General features: G+C 40.3%; 3 protein-coding genes and 1 long non-coding RNA gene across 7 annotated transcripts in view; 1 reads left to right on the forward strand and 3 right to left on the reverse strand.

The window, feature by feature from the left end:
* Positions 1 to 22,792, forward strand: part of LOC310731205 (cytoplasmic tyrosine-protein kinase BMX-like) — a 48,859-nt gene that overhangs the window by 6,424 nt on the left and 19,643 nt on the right. The window lies entirely within an intron of this gene.
* On the reverse strand, positions 6 to 14,587 carry pir (pirin). 4 transcript variants are annotated; one of them, XR_014535100.1, is made up of 10 exons: positions 14,086 to 14,583; positions 13,895 to 13,987; positions 8,449 to 8,529; positions 7,615 to 7,821; positions 6,639 to 6,723; positions 3,888 to 3,932; positions 2,782 to 2,864; positions 1,821 to 2,690; positions 963 to 1,250; positions 6 to 727 (listed from the first exon to the last, which is right to left on the reverse strand). XR_014535100.1 is itself a non-coding variant. In XM_083550724.1 (9 exons), exons 1-9 carry the CDS (start codon positions 14,179 to 14,181, stop codon positions 226 to 228), a joined length of 876 nt encoding a protein of 291 aa, XP_083406850.1. In that variant the 5' UTR covers positions 14,182 to 14,587; the 3' UTR covers positions 6 to 225. The 4 variants fall into 4 exon arrangements, 1 of the variants encoding a protein (XP_083406850.1); XR_014535101.1 differs by having other exon boundaries at positions 6 to 743; XR_014535102.1 differs by having other exon boundaries at positions 6 to 1,250.
* On the reverse strand, positions 11,528 to 13,888 carry LOC310731258. The gene is made up of 2 exons (XR_014535134.1): positions 12,473 to 13,888; positions 11,528 to 12,291 (listed from the first exon to the last, which is right to left on the reverse strand). It is a non-coding gene; the product is annotated as an uncharacterized lncRNA (long non-coding RNA).
* LOC310731209 (uncharacterized protein) lies at positions 15,691 to 21,420 on the reverse strand. Its single transcript, XM_083550701.1, has 9 exons — positions 21,084 to 21,420; positions 20,279 to 20,451; positions 19,976 to 20,191; positions 19,380 to 19,674; positions 19,147 to 19,280; positions 17,516 to 17,755; positions 17,223 to 17,384; positions 16,433 to 16,522; positions 15,691 to 16,308 (listed from the first exon to the last, which is right to left on the reverse strand). Exons 1-9 carry the CDS (start codon positions 21,253 to 21,255, stop codon positions 16,138 to 16,140), a joined length of 1,653 nt encoding a protein of 550 aa, XP_083406827.1. The 5' UTR covers positions 21,256 to 21,420; the 3' UTR covers positions 15,691 to 16,137.

Genomic DNA, 22,792 nt, shown 5'->3' on the forward strand with positions numbered 1-22,792 from the left:
GGACGTGCTTTCAGTACTTTTTTAATGGGTTGTATAAGGTGCTTTTAGTGGCAGAAAAGGTCACTCTTAAAACATACAATGAACAATTAAATCCAATCAGCCTTCATTGGAAAAAGTCAGTAAGTGCAGCTTATAGAGTGGATAATATTTAAATATTTCAGTAGAATGTGTGTGTGTGTGTGTGTATATATATAATATGAAAATGGAATTCATTCGTTCAAACATTTACATTGTTCCCCCTATTTTCGACTGCCAGTGTTTCGCTCTCTCGAATCCATTTGTGCACGTTCGGTAGTCCGCAATGGTGTGCTCGATCTCCTCGTCAGAGTTCATGACAAATGGGCCTATAATCGAAGGACACAGATGCAAAAGATTAAACATCGAGCCACGGTTTGCTCAGCACACTGGATTTTTAAAAGAACAGTAAGCATTTGGAATTGTTGAACGCCTTAGCTATTGATTCTTTCTCCACGGACACCAGATTATTTGTAGAGATTCTGCCAGGGTGATTCCATTTTTAAATATCCGATCAAAATTCTATCAGGGTTCAGTCATGAACAGAATCCCAAGCTATCCCAAGGACATCCCTTTTTTCAATATTTAGTCCCCAATTTCTAGCTGTTATAATGATCTCCACTCTTCTGGAAAGATGTTCCACTGGATTTTTTGAGTGCGTATGTGAAGAGAAGGTGGTACCAGTCGAGCAGTGCGAGATGTGATGAGGTCTCTGAGGTAAGATGGCGCTGGTCCAGAACTTGGGCACGACTTGTGTTCAATCTGCCCAAGTTCTCCCACACCACCCCACTGCTGCGCTCCCTTCACTGGCTTCCAGTAGCTGCACGTAGCAGATTCAAAACACTGATGCTTGCCTACAAGGCCAAAAATGGGCCATCTTACCTCAGAGACCTCATCTCGCACTGCACCACGCTGTCTGAGATCCTCCAGCACCGCTCGACTGGTACCACCTTCTCTCAGAATGAGAGGTAAGTATACTTTAAGGGTCTTCTCTGTTCTGGCACCAAGGTGGTGGAATGAACTTCCCCTAGATGTCCTTACAGCAAAGTCCCCAACTATCTTCAAGCGACGGTTGAAGACCTACCTTTTCCTGAAACACTTAAATTAGCACTTTACAAGTTTGCGTTGTAGAATTCAAGAGTTATATTTATATTATGTTTGTAATCTTGTGTACCAGTGTAGATTTATTTATTGCTTGAGGCACTTTTGTACGTCGCTCTGGATAAGGGCGTCTGCTAAATGTCGCAAATGTAAATGAAGATTTGTGCTCATCCAGCCCCAAGAGTCTTAGTAGGGTTGGCCTCCTATATATAGCGGACCACTTTAAGTCTAAATCATGTACACCATATCTTCATGCAGCAGGGTTTGTGCACATTGTCATGCTGGAACAGGTTTGGAGTCTCCTAGTTCATGTGAAGGGGATCCAAAGACAATTGTGTGAATCACATGTGGCTGGAAAAGCCAGGTGTCTCAATACTTTTGTCAGTATAATGTATTATATCACTATGTTTCACAGGTCAATCCAAATGATTTCTTGACCCTCCTGTAGGTGCTCATCTATGACTCTATAGCCTATCTATGACTATTCTGGTGTTAAAAAAACATTTTGATGTGTGTGATCAGGTGATAATTTGTGATAATTTCATGGCCACCGTTTAGGCACATTATTGTAAACACCTGCCTAATATCGTGTTTGGTTCCCTTTTGCTGCCAAAACAGTCCTGACCTTTCGATCGTTCGCCACTGTTCCTTTCTTGGACCACTTTTGATAGATTCTGAGCACTGCAGACCAGGAAAGATCCCACTGCGGTTTTGGAGATGCTCCGCCCCAGTCGTCTAGACTTCACAATTTGTCAAACTCGCTCAATTCCCTTCGGCCATTTTTCCTTCTTTGAGGACAAACTGTTCATTTGCGTCCAAATAAATATTTCCCACCCGTTAACAGGTGCCACAATGAAGAGATAATCAGTGTTATTCACTTCACCCGGTTTACTTGATCGGTGTACGTCTTATTTCAAACCAAAGATCGTGGACTGTAGAGCCAATAGGAAAATGACTGTAGATAATGTCAACAGTCTGCTACACTGACTCATGACTACGGTTTGTTTCTGATCACCATCACCGCACCATTGTTTATCTGTAATAAATGGACATTCGATGCAACCCAGATGAGGATGGGTTTTCTCAAGGTTTCTTACTTATGCCATCTTGGGGAGTTTTTCCTCGGCACAGTTGCCACCGGCTCGCTCATCAGGGACAAACTTACACTTATAAACAACATATTAATTTTTTATCACCACGTTGTCTGCGTAAAGCTGCTTTGAGACAATGTTCATTCTTAAAAGCGCTATACAAATAAAAACGAATTAAATTCAAAGACATTTCTCCAAACCGATTCTGTGACCACAGTACACTAGTAGTTTATATTTGGGGAAGGGGTTGCTCAGTGGTTAAGCTGTTGGATTTCTGATCAGGTCATGAGTTTAAATACTACCATCACCAAGCTGCTACCACTGGGCCCTTAACCCTTAACTGCTTAGCTGTATATATGAGCTAATTGTAAGTCACTGCTGATTGGTGGAAATGTAACTGCGTAGGCCGTGTGTACCATGCTTCACCACTGGTTCATTGATAGGTTCTCCGGCGATCAGAGCAAAGTGTGCCTCCTCGGCTCCCTGGCAACAACACAAAGTATTCCATCTGTTAAACAAATTGAAATACAGTGTAAATGAAACTAAAGGCGCAAAAAAGAGAGGCTTTTTGTACCTTATTTTTCACTTGAATACAGTCACCATCCTCAAAAACCACAGTGTGGTGAGGTTCGACTTTCTTTTGGTCTCCTTCCGGCCCTAACAAACGCAAGAACAACACCGAAAACACAGAATTACACAACTTGTCGTCCTTCTCAATTCCAAATCATCTGCTAACAATTATGTTAATTATACAGTCAACAACTTATACTCGAAGGAGCAAACGTACAACGCTTTTATGTCGGTCGGAGATAACCTCGGAGATTTGCTCGGAATTAGTTGAAACACTCGAAGCGAGTCAATGTTTGCGATCAGATAACGTTTATTTGGAAGATTTCCCGCGTTCGTCAGTGATCCAAGCAGAATGTTTCATGTGCAAGACTGAATGTTTTCGTTCTCTCCCCAATTTTATTTTGGAGCTGATAAAAAAAAAAAAAAAAAAAAAAAGTAGGAACATACACTCCCAAAAAAAAAAAAAAAAAAAACCTCAAAAAACATAAATGTGCTATTCATCTCAACACGTTCCTTGGAGGTTTTAGCAGAGCTTTGCACTTTTTCCTCCTTGTTCATTATAAAGTTTGGCTGGAATATGACCCTGACGACGAGATTAAAGAAAAAAAAAACATTTCCTATATACGTTTATAATCTGACAAATGGAAAACATTGCACAGAAACTGAAAACCTGATAAGTGCATTAATTGTGCGATATAAAGACGTGACGCAACTGGCCTGGGCTCAAGAGGCTCGCGTTTTTTCCCCGTCTCCGCGTACTCTCCAGCTTGAAAAAATTCATCAACTAATGACCGTGTCGAAAATCCACCCCCTCAACCTGGAATTCATCAAAAGCGCCTCAATAAATCAACACTTCAAACAGTGCTATAGTAACTGCTCCTCAGGCCAGGGGTGTGCGCTGCTGCCGTTGGAGTGAGATCACAGAGGAAACCCTCGTAGGTCCAAGTGGAAATCAAGATATACTCAATGTTTGCAGGGAAGACGAGACGATTCTAAAGAGTCGGGATTGTGAGGTTGTTTTTTTTTTTAAAAAAAAAAACACTACTGTATGTTATGATTTTTATACAAAAGCTTTCTTGTGTGTGCACGTGAAAGGAAGTTTGTACTTACCGGTGTGCACAATTCCCGAGAGCGTGTAGATAAAAGCCGTCCAACCTATTTAGCACAACAGAATATGATTATAGGTTTCCTACATATATTATATATATAAAAGTGCTGAGTGTGCATAATGTATTTTCATGCATTTAATGCATAATAATGCATTTTCATTCAGACCATTCTCTGAGGATTCGTGTGCATGTGTGGGAGCCATTCCCCGAACAGCCTCATAACTTCTACAAGAATATACACTCGATCTTATTAATGCACTCGTACTATTAAATCTATTGCTTCTCTGTGGTATAAGTATGAAAGCATGGCCTTAACACTGTTTCTGACACAATCAAGGTATTTGAAGCGTTAAAATGGATCTTTAATTGGAACTATCCTGTAAGGTAACAATAGGGGTGTTGGGGGAGGGTAAATTGCTCATGTCAAGCAATAGAAGGTCTTCTGTTTAACACTTGTAGTTCCTAGTGGGCTTTAAAAGCTTATTTCACATCTCCTACTGAGGATCAGACAAATGCCAGTGATCTTTATTCATGCATGTGGCATCATGTGGCAACAGCACTTAATATGCTGTTAGCCCACCCTTTGCAGCTTTAACTTTCCCAGAAAGGCTTTCCACAAGATTTAGGAGTGTGTTAATGGGAATTTTTGAGCGTTCTTTCAGAAGCGCATTTGTGAGGTCAGACACTGGTGTTGGACGAGAAGGCCTGGATCGCAGTCTCCGCTCTAATTAATCATCGTGTTCTATCGGGTTGAGGGTCAGGACTCTTTGCAGGCCAGTCAAGTTTTTCCACATCAAACTCACTCATCCATGTCTTTACGGATCTTGCTTTGTGCACTGTTGAGCAGTGATGTTGGAACAGGAACGGGTCGTCCCCAAACTGTTCCCACACAGTCGGAAGCATGAAATTGTCTAAAATGTCTTGGTCACTAAGAGGCCCAACTCTTGAAAAACAGCCTCACATCATAATCCCCCCTCCACCAAACTTTACACTTGGCACAATGCAGTCAGCCAAACCGCCAAACCCAGACTCGTCCTTCGGATTGCCAGGCAGTGAAGCGTGATTCGACACGTTTTTGCATTGCACTTGATGTAAGGCTTGAATGCAGCTGCTCGACCATGGAAACCCATTCCATGAAGCTCTTTACGCACTGTTCTTCAGCGAATCTGCACACTATATACACTATAATAGGACACTGGGTTCCATTCCTGTCGGCCAAGATCAGGGATCTGAGCGCAGACTTACCAAAACTAGTGCCAGCGTCAGAGTAAGTCACCACCTGTCCACAAAGAAACGGCCATGGAATATTGTTCTCGAATTATTAAAAAAAGGTAATATTATTTTAAATGTAAATGACTCTTACATTTATAGACTATAAAAATAAATACATTCTGATGCTGGTTTATTGGGATACTACTTCTTCTTTCGGCTTCTCCCATAGGGGTCGCCACAGCGGATCATTCGTCTCCATACCCCTCCGTCCGTCCTTTACATCTGCCTCTTTCAACCTATCTTCCCTCACCACATCCATAAACCACCTCCTTAGTCTTCCTCTTTTCCTCCTTCCTGGTGGCTCCATCCTCAGCATTCTCCCACCGATATACCCCATGTCCCTCCTCTGCACATGTCCAAACCATTTCGATCTCACCTCCCTCACCTTGTCTCCAAAACGGGCAGCTATAGAAAGTCAGTGGAAGGAGCATAGTAAAGGTCTGGTGTGGGAGAACTTAGGAAGATCCAATTCTGGATCAGCTGCAGAGCTCAAATAAGTTGATGTAGTGTAGTCTTGAGATAACAAGCTGAGTGGATGGAAACATACACATTCTCCTGATTGGAAATCTACAGATTTTTAACAATAGATTACAATCATGTAGCCCAGAGAAGTTCTCACCACCTCAGGCTTTTTGTGTGTCCATTCAAGCTCACCACAGTTGTAATCCTTCCTTTTGCAAACACACCTGAATGGCGCCATTACATTTTTGGAGCCAATGTTAATTCTGTTCATTCTGACCCCTTAATATACAAGAGGTTTTATTTACTGGAGCCGAATGTGAATCATTTTCCAGACTTTCGTGAATGCTCCTCTTTGAATGACCTTTAGGATGGATCGTCCACTTTTAGCGTGAATACTGTGGAAATTCCAGAGGATAATGAAAACCAAAAAAACACACAACACACCTAGTAATTTCCTTACCGCTGCTTTTGTCTAAATGTAGACGCTGTCGTGCAGAAGAGTCGTTTTCACTAAAAAAAATAAAAAGAAAAAGAAAAAGGCCATCCAGCGGTATTGCATCTGATCATCGGTTGCAGACTCGTCTGATCCAAATACTGGAAACGCTCGTGGCTGGGTCAATAATGAATTGTAGTACAAACCTATCTGACGTCTTTGTGGAAACGCTGTTTTGACTGGGTTCGCGACACGAGGGAGATGTTTGTGTTGTCTATTCGAAGCGAAAGTTGGGGCCGGCGGTGTTTTCGCGGTCACACTAATCGTTACGTGAGAGCGAGCGCGATTTCAGAAATGTAACCATGTTGAGAGCTTCCTCATGTCTACATTTTTTATCCCGTTGCTCAGCCAAAGTTTTACAACAGTCATCCTGAATAGACATCTGTGAATCGGGAACAGCTGGCACCACTTTCTCCAGATCCGTATTTATTGCCAGTGCTTGATGGGGATATTAGGCCCCAAACACCACAGACGCTGTTGTAGCTTGTTCATTGAGTTCTAGCGGTACAGACGGACGATTCTTACCCGAGGGGATTGACTGCACGTGTTTCGCACCCTCGCTGAGACGGAAGTCAAGATATAAAGTTGGAGTTCTGGTGTAGATTTTTGACTAAAAATAAAAGAAAAATAGAAAGAAAAAAAAACCGATAAATAGACTGTTTAAAATACATTTTGTGTAATGTGTATAAATTATACACGTCCATCCATCTATATAGCTATCCATCCATTCATCCATCACATCTATTTGTGTATTTGGGGCAGTTCAATTATTAATGTTTCCCCCCCCCCAACAATTGTTTAGACTTAAAAGGAACGAAGTCAGAATTACAAGAAAAAAAGGCAAAATTACAGGAAATAAACTCGTAATTGCGAGATTTTGTTTTTTGTTTTTTTTTTCCAAAAAAAGTTTGGGATCAATTCAAACTAATACATTAAGAAAACACCATAGAGTGCGTTTAAATGTTTTAGTTATTTTTCAAAGTAATCTAAAATTCATTTTTATATTTTTTTTATTTATTTTTATATTTATATTTGCATTTTGATGTAATATGTAAATTTTTTCTATTCTGTTATATGTAATATTGCTCCAATGCTCCAGAGATTCTTCCAGTCTAAACATTTTAAACAGTGTGCTATTTTGTAACAGATGTTATTGAAAAGAACAACAGCGAGCGTCTGGTTTCAGGCAACACTTGGCTGTTTGACTGACCTAATTTAGTTCGAGTCCTGGGTCACTTCCACTCGTTTCTACCCCGGGGTAACCCAGACTCAGCCACAATTCTCATTTACAACATTAAATCCCTACTTCCACCCCCTTAAAATCTGTTCCCAATTTCCTGCTTTTGTCCGATAAAGAGGGGGAGCCGACTGATGATATCCTTACGCCTGCAATTTCCAGAGAAACACGAGGCTTTCCGAGTGAAACTGAATGTCAGGGTGAAGTTTTCCCATTTTAGGCATTGTAACTTTATACAGTCGTGAACCACTATCGGATGCTCACCTTGACCCCGAGGGCTTCTCCTGAAATGACCGCCACAGTCACGCCATCTTTGCTAGGCTTGGGAACCTGTTGGCTCTTCAACTCCTGGTACTGGGGTTCCACCATTTTATCAGCTTTTCGCAGGTTCACCCAAAGCTGAAGGCCACGCATCGGCTCGTCGGATAGCGGCATCTCCGCATGAACCACACCTCGTCCTGCGGTCATCCACTGCCGAGACGCACACAAACACATTTCAGCAAACTTGAGTAATCCCAATTTGTCTTGTTTTATACGGAGTACCACAAAGCTTTGTACTGCGCCCATTTCTATTCTCTATGAGGCAAACTTCAAAGAGAGTTTGTTTTTGTTTTTTTTCTGAAAATCAAATGCAGTTCAAAAATTAAGAAATTCAACATGTTCAAGTTTTCTCCCAAAAAAAAAAGAAAAAAGCTTAAGTGACCTCAAGTAAACTTTAATTTGATTAGTTGTAAAAATAAACCGCGACATTTTTACTACCGCGGCTTAATGCGCCCTTTGGGGGTCCGTCTCTCTCGTTTCTCCGTTTCGCGATGGAAATTTCCATCCGTGCTCTCAGACCTGAACGCGCTACACTGTGATGTGAGTTATGGAGTGAAACACTGTCAGCAGCTTTCGTAACCTCTGGTAGTGCGGTTAACCGAGTGCTGCTAAATCAGAGCAGACGTTAGAAATATGCTCTGCGGGGTACAGATATATATCACGTATCTATACTGTCCCCCGAATCAGAAAAAGACAGCTTTACAACATTTGAATGATGGAAACTATTCCACAAGTATGATCACTCCATTGATATGCAGGTTTTATTGTATGGTCTACCTGCAAATCCCCAGCCTCCAGTTTCCCATAGTGTCCACAAAAGTCCTCGTGAGCTGATGAGCCACTTAGAAGGTATGTTACCTATGCAGAAAAAGAAAGACATTCTTTTTTTATACAATATATGAAGAACATCCCTCTACATTTAGTAGTACATGTTTGCTTTTACAAGAACCTCCACTATTCTAGGAAGATTTCTAGTTCCACTAGATTTTGGAGATTTGTGGAGATCAGCCCATGTAAAGCATATCTTTTACCTCCTATAGTGCTGGCTTTGTGCACATAGGAAGTGTCTCCCAAGTGAAGGAAAAATGTAATACTACTGAATCCAGCAACATCCTATACAGTTGTGTGTCTTTAACTTTGCGGTAACACCTTGGGGAAGAACCACATTTGGCTGGAAGAGTCAGGTGTCCCAATAGTTTTGTCCATAAAATGTATATGATGTAACATCATTAATCTGCACACACATTCAAAATCTCGTATCCTCAGAAAGAACGCGTTTCCTTTTTCCGAGAAATTAATTCTGCTTTGTAAAGAGAACGACTTGTGCAATAAATACTGAGGGGAAAATCGTTTATTTCTTGCTGACTGGGTCCTTGGTGAATGAGCCAATTCATTCTGTTTCGTTGGAAAAAGACCAAAAGAAAGGACCAAAAAAAAAAAAAGCTCAGATTTGACATGAAATCAAAGAACACATTTGGAAAATAAATATCACCTCAGGAAACTGTTTGATCGTGTTAAATAACTGAATAGCAAACAGCTTGCATTACAGGAAGGATCGCTGGGAGACGAGGACAAAAGTCCACATCTTTTTTTTCTCCCCTGGACGCTCGCTGACCTGAAGCCTGAGAGCAGCCTGCGATCTCTGAACGCAGCCGTGAGTAACCGGTCATGTGTCTATTCGTGAGGAAACGCACCTGTTTCGCTGAGGCATCATGGAAAGGGTGCCAAAAGCACTGGTTTATTCAGTCTCAAACCCTTAAGCTTGTCCTCCTAGGAGAATTTTGGAAGGTTTTATGAGGAAACCTTTAGCGGTAGGAATGAGAACTTTGGAGAACCTTAACTTTCTCTTTACAAAGAAGCATTAAAGCAGGTGACTGAAAATTCCAGAAGAGGGCGCAGAATTTACACACAATTTGGAACAAACATTATACTGAATCTTTATTGCAATTACAGATTTGGAAAGGGACAAAAGTTTAAATACATTTATACCAAGCAGCTTAGGGGTCTTAACGCCCTTTATTATTGTAGGACACCACTACACACTAGTAAGTAGGGATGGGGGTGGTTTACATTTTATCGATATCAATACCTGTACTTATCAATACTGTTACTGATACTACTCTCTATAATTTGGTGCAAAAAGACCTTATGTTAATAAAAAAATTGACATTTTTATTTTATTACTACTGAACTTTAGTACTGCATTTTACAAAAAGGCACATAAAGCACACTTTTAAAAGAAAAAAGCCCTTAAAAAAAAAAAAAGAGATTTCCTCAGCATACAACAGAGGTCGACCGAAACTGATAGCTAGATCGGATCGTGCTCGTCAATAACTGATTAATCAATCGAAAGTTTTTACAAATAGATACTGAATTAAAAATATTAAATAAATGTAACGCAATAATAGTACTGATCTTAATTTTTTTTTCATAATAATAATAAATTGTCCTGATTTATGATGTGCTAATTACAAATTATTTTGAATATATTTATCATATTAATCAATAGTTATAATAATAAATAAACAGATTTATAAATAGTAAATATAATACGTGGAAAAACAAACAGCACGTGGTGGCAGCAATTCGCCTCTAGAGGCCGCTCTCGCGACACAAGCTACATAAGCGGTATAAAACGCTTTCTAGCTAAGCGCTTCCTGTGGGTTTATTCATATTTCAATTTACGTTATTAAACCGATGTGTCCCCAAAGATTACTATGACTATCTAAAGACTTATTTGGAGGCTGGTAGATGTAGTTTGAGCCGGAAGATGACCGAGAGATCTCAATACAGCGCATTGCTTGAGGTAGAAGCGTGCTTTGTTTGTAAATGTTTCGTTATATTCATTAATGTTTTTAATATATCACTGCCACTTGATGACATCATTCAAGGACAGAAAATAACAAGCCCGACCCAATCTAGCTATCAGTTTCGACCGACCTCTGTGGTATGCTGAGGAAATCTCTCTTTTTATAAAGGGCTTATTTTTCTTTTCTTTCTTTATGTTTTTTTATGTCCAAGACATGTGCAACAAGAATAAATTTCACTCAACCAAAACTTGAAGCCAACCCGGCGGCAAAATAGTTGCACCAAGGGAACTCGAATTAGATTTTTCGACTAAATGTATTTACAAGAATCCGACCGAGACGTATCATTCCACGGATCAAAAACCGCTTCAGGGCGGCAAGACTTTGATTTTCACGCCGCTTCAAACCAAAAGCTTTTGGATCATGTGAGGCCGGCTAACAACACCCCTCCAAGCCGCTCATAGTAAGACTGAAGATCTGGGCTTAATAAGAAATGACTGAAAAAGTATTTCACTTTCTCTCTGTATATATCTGTTTAAAGCTTAGTGGTTAAGCCTAGAGCAATTTTTCTGTTATCAATAAAAAGGCTTTCAGTTGCCAATAACTGATTAATCAACCGATGTTTTTTTTTAAATGGATACTGTTTAAAAAAAACAAACGTATATTTCATGTAAAATAGTACTGAACTTTATTACAAAGATAAAAAATAAAAAAAACACACTACTGAATCATGAAAACGTGTTCAAAGGAAATAAATATTAATACATTCACTAATAAATATAATTGTATCTCTCCATGCAGCACAACATCTAACGAGTAAAAGCAAACAGCACATGGCATCAGTGATTCGCCTCTAGAGGCCGCTCTTGTAATGACTGTGGACCAGAAGCCGGAAAAACTATCGGTATGGATTTTTGCTGATAGCCGATAGTTCCAGCAATCAACTATTGGTAGAGGTCAACCTCTAATTAAGGCATTGGACTTTGGCTATAAAGTTTGAGTTCAAATTTCAGCCACACCAAGCTACCAATCCTGGGCCCCTGAGTAAGGCATGAATAGTAGAGAGTGTTAGATGGTTATTTACATTTAAAGCATTTGGCAAAGTCGATACAAAGAGCTATTTTGCGCTTTCTCTTTCTCTCCTCATATCTCGCGAAAGCTCAGCTGGAAGCCCGAATTTTCTGATTTCTCCATTAAATTTTTTACATTCCGAGCTGATACGCTTGCCACCGGAACTCTAGATCCTGTGGTGATTAGTTGGAAACAGAGTAACATCACTTCGTTCTGACTTCATCTTTGAAAACTGCTGTGTCGGAGGTTCAATGCAAACCTTTTAAACTTCTTTTTGCTACACATTTTCAAGAGAATCACCGTTTCTTCTAATAGCTTCTTTATCACGTCTTCTCAAGACATTTTTTCTTTGACACCTCTTTGGACAGTAGGGTTGCATCTAAATCTAAAGTTATGCCTATTTTCTAGCAAGAATTCTAGATAAGACTAGAGCTTGGAAAACACTTAAGCAGAGGGAATGCAAGCTCAGCTGGGCAGAGTGTGGTTGAAGTCTTCACCACTTCACAAAGCACTATTAGACCAGTAATCCATGTAAAAATACTAATAAAAAAAAACTTCCTGTAACCAACCCTCAACGGGATTTTAGCTGGTAACCTACATGAGGTGACTCTGTGACCTCGTGCTAGCATGACAATGACTAGCATGAGAGACTACAGAGAACTTTGGTATATAAAAGAGCAGATTCTTCAAAATAGAATGGAAATAATTGGGGTCTACAAAACAGCTTTGGGGAAGTGGGCACCTGTAGAGCAAAAACAAAGAATAATGAATCTATGACAGTAGTATTTACAGTGTACACCGAGTCATACGTTCAATGCATGTGACTATAGCTGTGATACACTGCCCCTAGTGGTAGGGATGTGAAATCATTTATCCAAACAGTATGCCAATAAATTTGGTTGGTCATGGGTATGCTGTTATACCTGTAACAAGGTCCATGCCAATATCATGTCAAGGTGTTGAGTGGATAATGACGGTCCGCAGTGGCATTTGGTTGTTCCAGTGGAACCGAATGAGTGACAGTTCATAATTTATAGCTCTATTGTGGGTGTACCTGATAAAGCGCCCAAGGGTGTTTACACATAGCATGCTTTTTAAATGAATCACACTCAGTCTTCTTGTTTTAGTTGCGAATGGCCTGGAAACGACTTTTTGGCATCCATGAGATCTCAGGTCACTTCTTTACACCATTAATTTAGCCAGAAATGTAGGGTTTAAGTTGCTAAGTAAGATTTTATTGTGTGTAATTGTAAGATAAAAAAAAAAAATTCAATATAAATGATGCATAATTAAAAAATACATGTAATATTCTATACGTACATTAAGCATAAAATTATAGTGTTCTGCCTCAAAATGTGTTGAATTTAGTTAATAATAAAAAAGAAACAATTTGAAATGAAAGAGTATCAGAAATACTCGCGCTTCATGTCAAAGCGTTGCTGACTATAGCATTAAAGCGAGTTCACAAACTTGACATGTTAGAAGTAGGAAAAATGGGCAAGTGTATAGATACACGAGTTACTTCCACAATGGCCATGTTGTGATAGCTAGGCAAAAGGGTCAGAGAATCTGAGGATGAAGCAGTTTGGACCTTTAAAAAGCAGGCGAATGAAGGTCAGCCATTAAACTGGTGGAGAGGGTCATTGATTAGTGTACGCATACTTTGCACAAATAGTATTGTATGGTAAGTGTTGTTTTTGTCACGTACATTTATACTGATATTCCTCATTTTTCTGTGAGCTGTTTGGTAGAAAGCCTACGCATATGCACAGCAACTTACAATCGCTTCAGCAGACTTGGTGATTTTTCACAACCAATGCAACAATCGGGCAAAACACAAATAGGGTCACTTTTTTGATTGTGGATACCTTTAACATGGTTCATGGTTTTCTTGTTGTGCTGATAAAAATGTAATAAAAACTCAACTTATTAGAAATGCTGAGTCATGGACCTTTGCGTGTTGGCAATTAAATAGCTGTACAAGCGCGACCTCTGGTGGCTAAACAACGACACACTGATTTTGGTGCTGAGTCACGGTGAGAAGGAAGAAATATTAAAGATTATAATAGAATTAAGAGTTTAAGTATGCGTGTATTCTGTAATGCATAGCACTGCATCATCTGATATCTTCTATTCGGCGTTTTTGCCTAGATGTCTCTTGAATTGGAAAAGTTCTACATTCTACATAAACATTATTTATATTGATTTTACGCATGATCACGTGACCTTCTGACCAGCCTGCATCTATCCTGTACGCAGGGAAGCACCTGGAGGATCCAGAACTATTTGCTTATTAGAATTACAATAAATGCAATGTTCTGATGGATCAGATGTTTGGGTTTTACCGTCTCAAATCCACGGTGAGGATGATCAGGAAATCCAGCAGGTTTTCTGACACAGAACTCATCCAGCATCAGGAACGGATCTAGGTTTCTCAGCTTGGAAAAAAAATGATAAATGTGTGTGATCTTTATTATTTTGTATTAAGTGTCACACAGGACATGTGTCATGGTCAGTGGAAGTGTAATAAACCGACCTCTTTTCGCCCGATGCTCCTCCGAACTCGCGCTCCGACTCCCTCCGATTGCTCCACACTTAAAACCATTTGACTCACTTTCCTAGGCTTTGTCATGGTTGATCCACTTTCCTGGTACAGAACCTGTGTTCAGCTTCTGCTCTAACGCGTTGATCTTCTACCGTGACAGCAGTTTTATAGTTGATGCTCCAACTGTTGATCCGAATCTTCAAATCGAGGTATTATAAAACAAGAGTCGACTCCCTACCGTGATACTGAATCGACTCGTGATTTCGAGTCCTAAGAAAGTGTTTGGGATTTTACTTAACATAAAGGAGCAAAAAGTTATTGTCCATATTGTGAACGAATATAAAATTGACTGTCTTTCTTTTCAAATAATTAAAATGTCTTAAATAGCTTTTTTTTCGTTTTTGAGTTGAAAATGTGTGGAATTTTTCCTTTTTTATTTCCGGAAACAATGCAATCAGATTCAATATCTGTTTTCTTTACATTCTATAGGGGTGTGACAGGTGGCATGTTATGCGCAGGCGCACTCGTGTGCGTGTGTGAAAGAGAGCAAGAGCGCGCGCGAGCGGCCAGCTAGTCACGTGGGTTGGAAATTTTTTAAAGGGCCAGATCCTAATAGTGTGGTTTTGTTTTAGAAAGCAGGATTTTTTTTATTTAGGAGGCTGATCAATAATAATAATAAAAAAACCCAAAAAAACCCACACCAACCACCCTCATGTCTCCATAAAACTTAGCCTTCCTCTTTCTCTCCTGCCTGGTGGCTTCATCCTCTGAATTCTTCTACCGATTTGCCTTTCTCACCAAAAAGTTCTACCAGCACGGCCCCTCTAACAAACTAATTTCTAATCCTGTCCATCCTCATCACTTCCAAAGAAAATCACAGCATCTTCAACTCTGCCGTTTCCAGATCCGCTGACTTTAGGAATGTTCACCAGAGCTGTTGCTCCAAAGCCGTCTCCAAAGGCGTTTCAGAGAATTTGTCAGTACATCCTACCGGCCGCACAACCGCAGACCACGTGTAACCACACAAGCCCAGGACCTCAACCTCCAGCATCTTCACCGCCAAGATTGTCTGTGACCAAATTATTTCTGCTGAAACTGTCAGAAACTGTCTCAGGGAAGCTCATCTGCATGCTCGTCGTCCTCATCGGGGTCTCGACCTGACTGCAGTTCATCATCGTAACCAACTTGAGTGGTGGGCAAATGCTCACATTCTATGGCGTCTGGCACTTTGGAGAGGTGTTCTCTCTTCACGGATAATTCCCGGTTTTCACTGTACAGGGAAAAATGCATGAGGCAGATGGTGGTCACACCAGATACTGACTAGTTTTCGGACCCCCAATACAGTAAAACTGCACATTTAGAGGTACCTTTTATTGTGGTCTGCCTAAGGCATACCTGTGCAATAATCATGCTGTCTAATCAGCATCTTGATCTGCCACACCTGTGAGGTGATTCATAATTTTGTTATATATATATTCAAAACAGACATGGCAGTACTGAGATCACATTCTCCTCCTGATCGACGTTAAACTAAAGCTCTGGGGTAAAAATTTTTGCTTCAAAACACTACATCAGTGCCTGATTCAAAACCGCATGATCAAAGTTGTAATGTTAAAGTTGAATTTCAGGACACAAACAAGAGACAGAGTCAGAAGAAGAAGTTTAGACGCTGTGTGCATTGCTGAAAGTTATTTGACTTTATGAATACAGAGACACTTTGTAACCAAGAATAAAACAGAGCATTCAGAAGCTCGGAAAAAATACTAAGAGCTCGGCTAAGCCATAAAACAAAAATTTACTAAGGTGAACAGATGATGAAGGTCTATCTGTATGAGTTTATACACTGTGCTGCTCTCTTATGATGGTCTATATGCAGTCTAAACTTCCTGGAAGGCAAGTCAAGGCAGGAAGTTCTTATCCGACAAGGATGCAGAACCCTTGTCAAATTTATGTAAACAGCATCAAAGCATCCACATTTCACTTACAGTGCAAGATTGTCCACTCAAAATGAAATGTCCGTGTGTTTTGGAAGGCAAAACACAATCATAGCCACATGAGGCCATGCATGTGGGAAATGTACTCCTCAAATCGTGCCTTTTCCATTTTGGCGGTTTCGGTGTGCTGTTCCTGACTGCCATGTTCATCCATGATGTCCCTGGCGATGCGCAAAGCTGCCGCCTGACCTCCTGCAAGGTTCACAGCATGGGGACCAACCTGGCCAAACAATAAAATAGCGTACACACACACACACGGGAAAAAACACATTAAAACATGCATATTTCCTTAGGACCAGTTGGCAAGTTTTCAAAAAGCCACAATATACTGTTCATTGTATTACCTGAAGTGCTGAATATTGTCCCATCAGGTAAACAGGACACTCGGGAGACCACCGGAGAGTCTCCGAGATACACGGCCATCCTTCAAGCACCTGTAGACCAACAGGGATACAATTCCTTGATTTGGATGTAGTCAGGAAGTTACTATGCAAAATTATTAAGTGGTGGACAGTTAAGAAGTAGATGTAATTTGTTACTGTACTTAAGTATCTTTTTCGCATATGTGTACTTTACTGCCGTATTTTCATTTGGGGAGACTTTTACTTTAACTTCACTACATTTTGAAGTCAAATATTGGACTTTTTACTTAACTACATTTTACGGAATCAGAGGTTCCTTTTATTTACAGCGGATAAAAAACTGGTCAACACCCGTGGTTTTATTTGCACGATTTTTTTGAAGTAGTTGAAAATAAGGTTTTGGTCTCACCAAAAATTTGGAAGTGGATTTAGGGTCAATTCCAACCAGCGATGTCAAATAAAGGTCAAATAAAAAAATTTAATGATGAAAGCAGAGGAACAGATGCAGATCTTACTTAGTCATGACACCTGTTTGAAAATATCTAACTGATAATAAGGCAATTGGAAAGCATGATTAAGGCCAATATTTGTTTTGGAAGACTAATGGTATCAACTGTAAAAGCTTCTAAAGATATATGAAGGGGATACAGTGGTTTTCCTCAAAGCACAGTGCAAAGCTAATGAATATAATGCTACTGGGTTTGATTTTGTGTCTTTTATCATGGAAAAATTCTCTCTTTTTTTTCTAGCCTAGGCTTTATTTATAGTTGACCTGAATTGGGAATTGCTTTTTGATGTCTGAGAGTAAGGGGTCCTGATTGACATCGAGCTTGCAGCCGGTTGCAAGCCAGATCCTGTCACCAGTCCATTTTTGACCATCACAAAGGGAGACCTTCCAGCTTTGAGTTTCATAGCACCATGCTGCCTCTGTCACCTATACAGATATAAAGGCCATTTAGGGTAGCAAACGCATAAAAAAAGCAAGGCAGACTTTCATTTAATCTATATGTCAACAAACTAAAATGACTCAATATGTATTCTAAATGGGGGAGTAAATGAGGATACCTGACAGTATGCCTTGACATGCAGATGTCCTGACTGAATAAAAGGCTGCAGCTGTGCATAAGCCTCTGGAGTCACAGCTCCTCCTTTACGTGCCTGTTTGACCACTGCAAGTCTCCTGTGTAGACTCCTCTCTCCATAGAACTGCCGCAGGTAGGCCAGTCCGTCTAGCTTGATGCCGTGCTCAACGTGGGAGTAGCGTCCGATCAGACTCTCCACATCGCCAACATCAAACTGCTTGAGCTGCAGAGACAAAAAACAATTGTGTAAAGTACAGAATATGCAGCAAATAAAAATATTTATATGGCCTTTGCAATAGGTCCCCCTGGTCATTACTGCTAATATCAAATCGTATCCAAACAGTGTAGGTTCCTTCTGCTTTATGGGAGCCATCTCCAGAACCTCAAGTGGGAGCTAAACATCAGCTCTCTGATTTAAATATGTTCACCAGAGATTGTACTTGCTGCAACTGCTGAGAGAGGTGAACCTACCAAAGTCAATGATGGTGCACCACTAAACTTTGTGTCCTTTCCAGTACTCACCTGCCCAATCATCTGCTGCCACTTCTAAAGACAAAGGCAGATTGCAGAATCTCATGCACTCTGAAGGTAATTGGCTGCAATTTTCCACCTCTACATGACCTGTATACTCAAGCCCCAGTATGGCCAAGCTGAGCAAGGCCCTTAAACCTTTGTGCTCCAGAGGCTTCTCAACCTTACAGGGGTATGCGAAGAAATAATTTCAATGTGCTGTATAGTACACACGACAAGTTAAAAGCCCCTTTACCATTTTCTCATGATAAAAGCATTTTAGTCCTGAAGTCAGAACCTTGTTCCCTAATTAGGGATAGAGGATAACCCAAAAACGGGAAAAAGCAAGGCAGATGTGTCTACAGATTTGGGCAGTTTAGTGAAAGTGAACTTCAGCCAGGCAGCAAGGTGCAAAGCAGAATGAAATTGGGTTTCTTCAGTGGCTCCAATGTGCAGATGTAACATATATAACAGTTAGCATGCAAGACAGGTAAAAAATATACAACACAATAAACAGTAGACTAGACTGTATCGAAAAACATACACATAGATAACACAACAGACAAAAAAGGCAAAATATCACATCAATACTAAGAATGATTGTATCATTATAGTGAAAAGCATGCTACAGGAGAATGATCGAGGATCAGCTGCAGCAGAACAACATCAGAGGTGTGTGGAAGGGGCCCAAAACCATCACTGTTCATAAGCAGCCCAGCTTTCAGGCTGCGGGTGACCAGAAGTGGGTGAATGATCTGAATCTGTTCTTTAACAGATTTGATCAGCTACCTTCCCCTGCAAAGGACAGAGCAGACTCTTGCTGAGGAGACTACGATCTTTTGGAGTGCAGGGAAAGCTACTGAAGATATTTTTTTGGCTTTGTGGTGGCCTTAGTCATATTCTATGGTGTGGTATGCCTGTGCAGCAGGGAACATTGCTGTGGTAAAGACCCAATACTTGATATTCAATACACTTTTCCTGTTTCATCAGTAGATAGTAGTAATGATAGCGGTGGATATTTGCATGTTTCACTCTCTGAGGTATATTATGATGACTAGATTATGTCATTGAAATGTGTCCCTTTTTTAATACTTAACAGATTACCTGCAAGTGTTTGCGCAAGACCCAGGTCACGTGACTTGCACCTTGTTGCAGAGCCATGGAGATGATGTGGGCACTGGTCAAGCCCCCACCGATCACCATTACTCTTTGATTCCTAAGGCATACAACAGGTGGACCTGCAATAGTACAGGATTGATTCTCTGATCTGTTATTTTGCAATTATTTTATGAAATAGGCTCTTAAAGGAAACAAGGGAATGTTGGGAACAGGCTTACCTTTACCATGATTGCCTTTAGCTTTATGTTGAGAGAGTAGGTGCATCAGTTCCACTGTATGCTGTAGCCTCTGTTCAGGGTAACTCTCTGCAATTGTTTTTACCCATGATGGGATATTTGCCATCTGTTCTCTGGTGGGTCCTGTGGCGAGCACCAGCCTCTTCGCCTCAAGAGTCTCCCCGGTGTCTAGAATCACTTGAAAGTATTTGACTTTCTTTCGCTTTTCATAGACAACCGGAGTAATTCGGTCCACAGTGCCTTTGATGAGGACACGGTCCAGGTTGTAACTGCGCACCTGTTTGACGCAGTGCTGTACAATGTTATACAGAATACACTGAAAGAGGTGCAAGATCTGACCATGCAAAGTGGGATCCCCACTTTGAGATGAAATGGCATTTCGCACCAATACTTGATTACATACTTTAGTTTCATGCTTAATGCACAACTTTATTAGTCATTCAGCAAGTTGATGTCCCCCCAATGCATCTTACATATCATTACATACATCATATGTGAGTATTGTTTTTCTCCTTTCATGCCATACACACATTTGTTCAGTATTCATGGACTTGTTCCATGCCACACTGATCCCAGACCTGCTCCTTGAAGAAGTCCACACTGAGCTGAGTTCCTGGCAGGCTAAAATATAAGTTTTTCTGCAAGCCTTGCACAGAACTGAGAAGCTTCCTGTTTTGCTTGCCAAGGCGTCCATCATTGAAGAAGGCATTCTTATCCTGAATGTAGATCCTCTCAGGGAGAGAGTGAAGCTCAGCTACACGATCCTCTGCAAGCACAAAATCTTGCAGGGCTTTCTGGACAAATTGTACATAAATATAATACCATTAGGAAATTGATTTAGTTATGAATTACATTAGTAACACAAGTCAGTTTGCTATTACCTTATTGAGGGGATTAGTGTGCACCAGCATGTGTGAGCGAAGGTGAGGGATATTGAGAGCAGTGAACTGGCTCTCCCACAAGGAAGCCCATTCTCCATAAGAATCTACCACTTTAAAGTTCAAAGGAGGACATGGTGTACTTTCTGGGTCTTTGTGAAGCTCTGATGGTAGATCTGTAGAGATGCAATGCATCGGTTCCTTAAGGATGAGTACATTTGGAATCCGTTTGTATTTATACATTGACCAGACATTACATTATGACCACCTGCCAAATATTGTTGGTCCCCCTTTTTCTGCAAAAACAGTTCTGACCCATCGACCAATAACAGCATTAACTTCTTCAGCAATTTTAGTTCGTCTGTTGGATCGGACCACACGAAACAGCCTTCCCTCCCCAGGAGCTTCAATGAGTCCCCGCCACCCATGACCCTGTCGCCGGTTCACCACCGTTCTTTCCTTGGAGCAATTTTGATGGATTCTGACCACTGCAGACTGGGAATGTCCCACAACAGCTGCAGTTTTGGAAATGCCCTACTCCAGTCGTCTAGCCGTCACAATTTGGCTCATATCAAGCTCGCTCAAATCTTATGCTTTCCAATTTTTCTTGCTTCTAACACATCAACTTTGAGAATAAAATGTTTACTTGCTGCCTAATATATCACACCCACTAACAGGTGCCATGATGAACAAATTATCAGTGTTATTTACTCTACCGGTCATATTAATGTCATAATGTTATGCCTGATTGGTGTATAAACAAATGGTTAGGATCAGGTTAACATAATAGCATAAGGTTAAACCATACCTGCAGATCTCCTCTTGCTCTTGGATCGTCCAGTCTTTGGGTTTGTCTTGCTGAGTTGTACCCCCTTGAGGATTTCCACATTTGAGGAGTTGACATGCTGCTGTGGGTTCAAGAGCAGGGTAGCTAGAGTGAGAGCATGAGGACCTGCTCCGACTACCAACACATCCAGCATCTCACGAAGACAAACAGACAGAGAGATAAATACCACAAAATTTAGGAAGTAAAGACAATGGCTGCCAATTAAAGTCCCTGTGATTGAACTGTTATTTGCATAGTGGCATGTCTGTTACAGCAAAAACCATAAACACCATCTGACCAATCAGTTTAGAGAACCATTAATTTATGAGTAAAACTGTTTAGAAAAAGGATATTACCAAGTTTCGGAAGCAGATGAAGAGGGAAAAAGAGAAGTAGGAAGACCTGTTGAAGTGAAGTTTGCAGACAGGCTGGTAGAGATTCCTGTAACTCTAGCCAATGCTTTCTTAGATTCTCTGGACTCTGATTGGCTCAAAGAGTTGAGTGTCAGTTATAAAAATAACTATGCCATGCAACAGAGAGGCAAATTTTGGCTCCTGACATTCACAAGCAACTCTAACTAACCAAAAGGACAAAGATCTTTACACTTTTTATTCGCAATACAGATGTAAAAAGTATGGATTGAATAATCTATGTATGATGTTCACAGGGGGATGAGTCAGGAGTTACATTTTCAGCACTACCAAAAGGTTACTGCTTCTTGTGCCTGGTTCAAGGCACTTAACCCTCACCTGCTCAGTTGTATAAATAAGACAATTCTAAATCACTCTGTATATGGGTTTCTGCCACAACCAAGAGCAACTAAAATAATTCTACTGTGAAATAAGTGTATTAGTCAGTAAAGTCAGGTAGCTACATAGATGATTCCCCTGATAGCACAGCTGTTTGCCAAACCACAAAAAGTATAAGCCTGAAAAATCCATTTTATCTATTTATAGTTATTGGTCTTAGTGTAAATCCAAGAGAGCAAGAGGTGAATGCAAATACAGGACTTTATTTGAAGAACAAAAAAAACAATTGAAATAGCTGGGGATGATGGCTAGAGAAGACTAGGGAACTAGAACCAGTGGGAAAAAAAACAGAAAACTCAAGTTAAGTGGCTGTTGAGTAACATAAAACGTCTTTTATTAATTGAGGAAATTAAGAAAAAAAAGATATTTAAAAGAGCCCTCTGGTGGTCTGGAGAGGAAATATGTAAGACTTTCCTGACTGTATTTAATGTTAAAGAACACTGTAAATATGTGCCAGGCCATAGGGTTAGGACCATAATCCTATCAATCAATTTCTTCTCCTCTGTCGGCTATTGTGAAAAAAAGAAAACTGATATTAAATCTAATATATTTGAGCTTGTGCAATTTGCTACAGATGCGGTTCGCGAGCTATAATGAATTCTGTACTAGAACGAAGCTCTTGTTTTTACCCCAGTGGTGGACGAAGTACACAAACTAAGTACTTGAGTAAAAGTAGAGATGCAGTAGGTAAATTATGACTCCAGTTAAAGTAAAGTAATAGAATGATATTAATGACTCAAACACTGACTGATATTTATTCAAATGATCATGAGTACAAAACCTTATTTTAAACTACTTAAAAAATGTTTAGCAAATAAGGCCACTGGTGTTGTGGCGAGTTCGAGTCAAGAGTTTCTTCCATCATTTATTCCTCTCTAGATT

The sequence above is a fragment of the Silurus aristotelis genome, assembly GCF_946808225.1.
Source record: "Silurus aristotelis genome assembly, chromosome: 9".
NCBI lineage: Eukaryota > Metazoa > Chordata > Actinopteri > Siluriformes > Siluridae > Silurus > Silurus aristotelis.

Excerpts from the sequence above, each read along its gene's own strand:
- LOC310731209 (XM_083550701.1), bottom strand. The coding sequence starts at position 21,255 with ATGCTGGATGTGTTGGTAGTCGGAGCAGGTCCTCATGCTCTCACTCTA. Across the intron at positions 20,192-20,278 it reads ACACTAATCCCCTCAATAAG|AAAGCCCTGCAAGATTTTGT; the intron begins GTAATAGCAAAC and ends CAATTTGTCCAG. Across the intron at positions 16,523-17,222 it reads AAAAGCAATTCCCAATTCAG|GTGCTTGAAGGATGGCCGTG; the intron begins GTCAACTATAAA and ends GTTGGTCTACAG.
- pir (XM_083550724.1), bottom strand. The coding sequence starts at position 14,181 with ATGACAAAGCCTAGGAAAGTGAGTCAAATGGTTTTAAGTGTGGAGCAA. Across the intron at positions 3,933-6,638 it reads CGTGCAGTCAATCCCCTCGG|GTTGGACGGCTTTTATCTAC; the intron begins GTAAGAATCGTC and ends TGTGCTAAATAG. Across the intron at positions 345-2,623 it reads TGAACCAGTGGTGAAGCATG|GCCCATTTGTCATGAACTCT; the intron begins GTACACACGGCC and ends CTTCGATTATAG.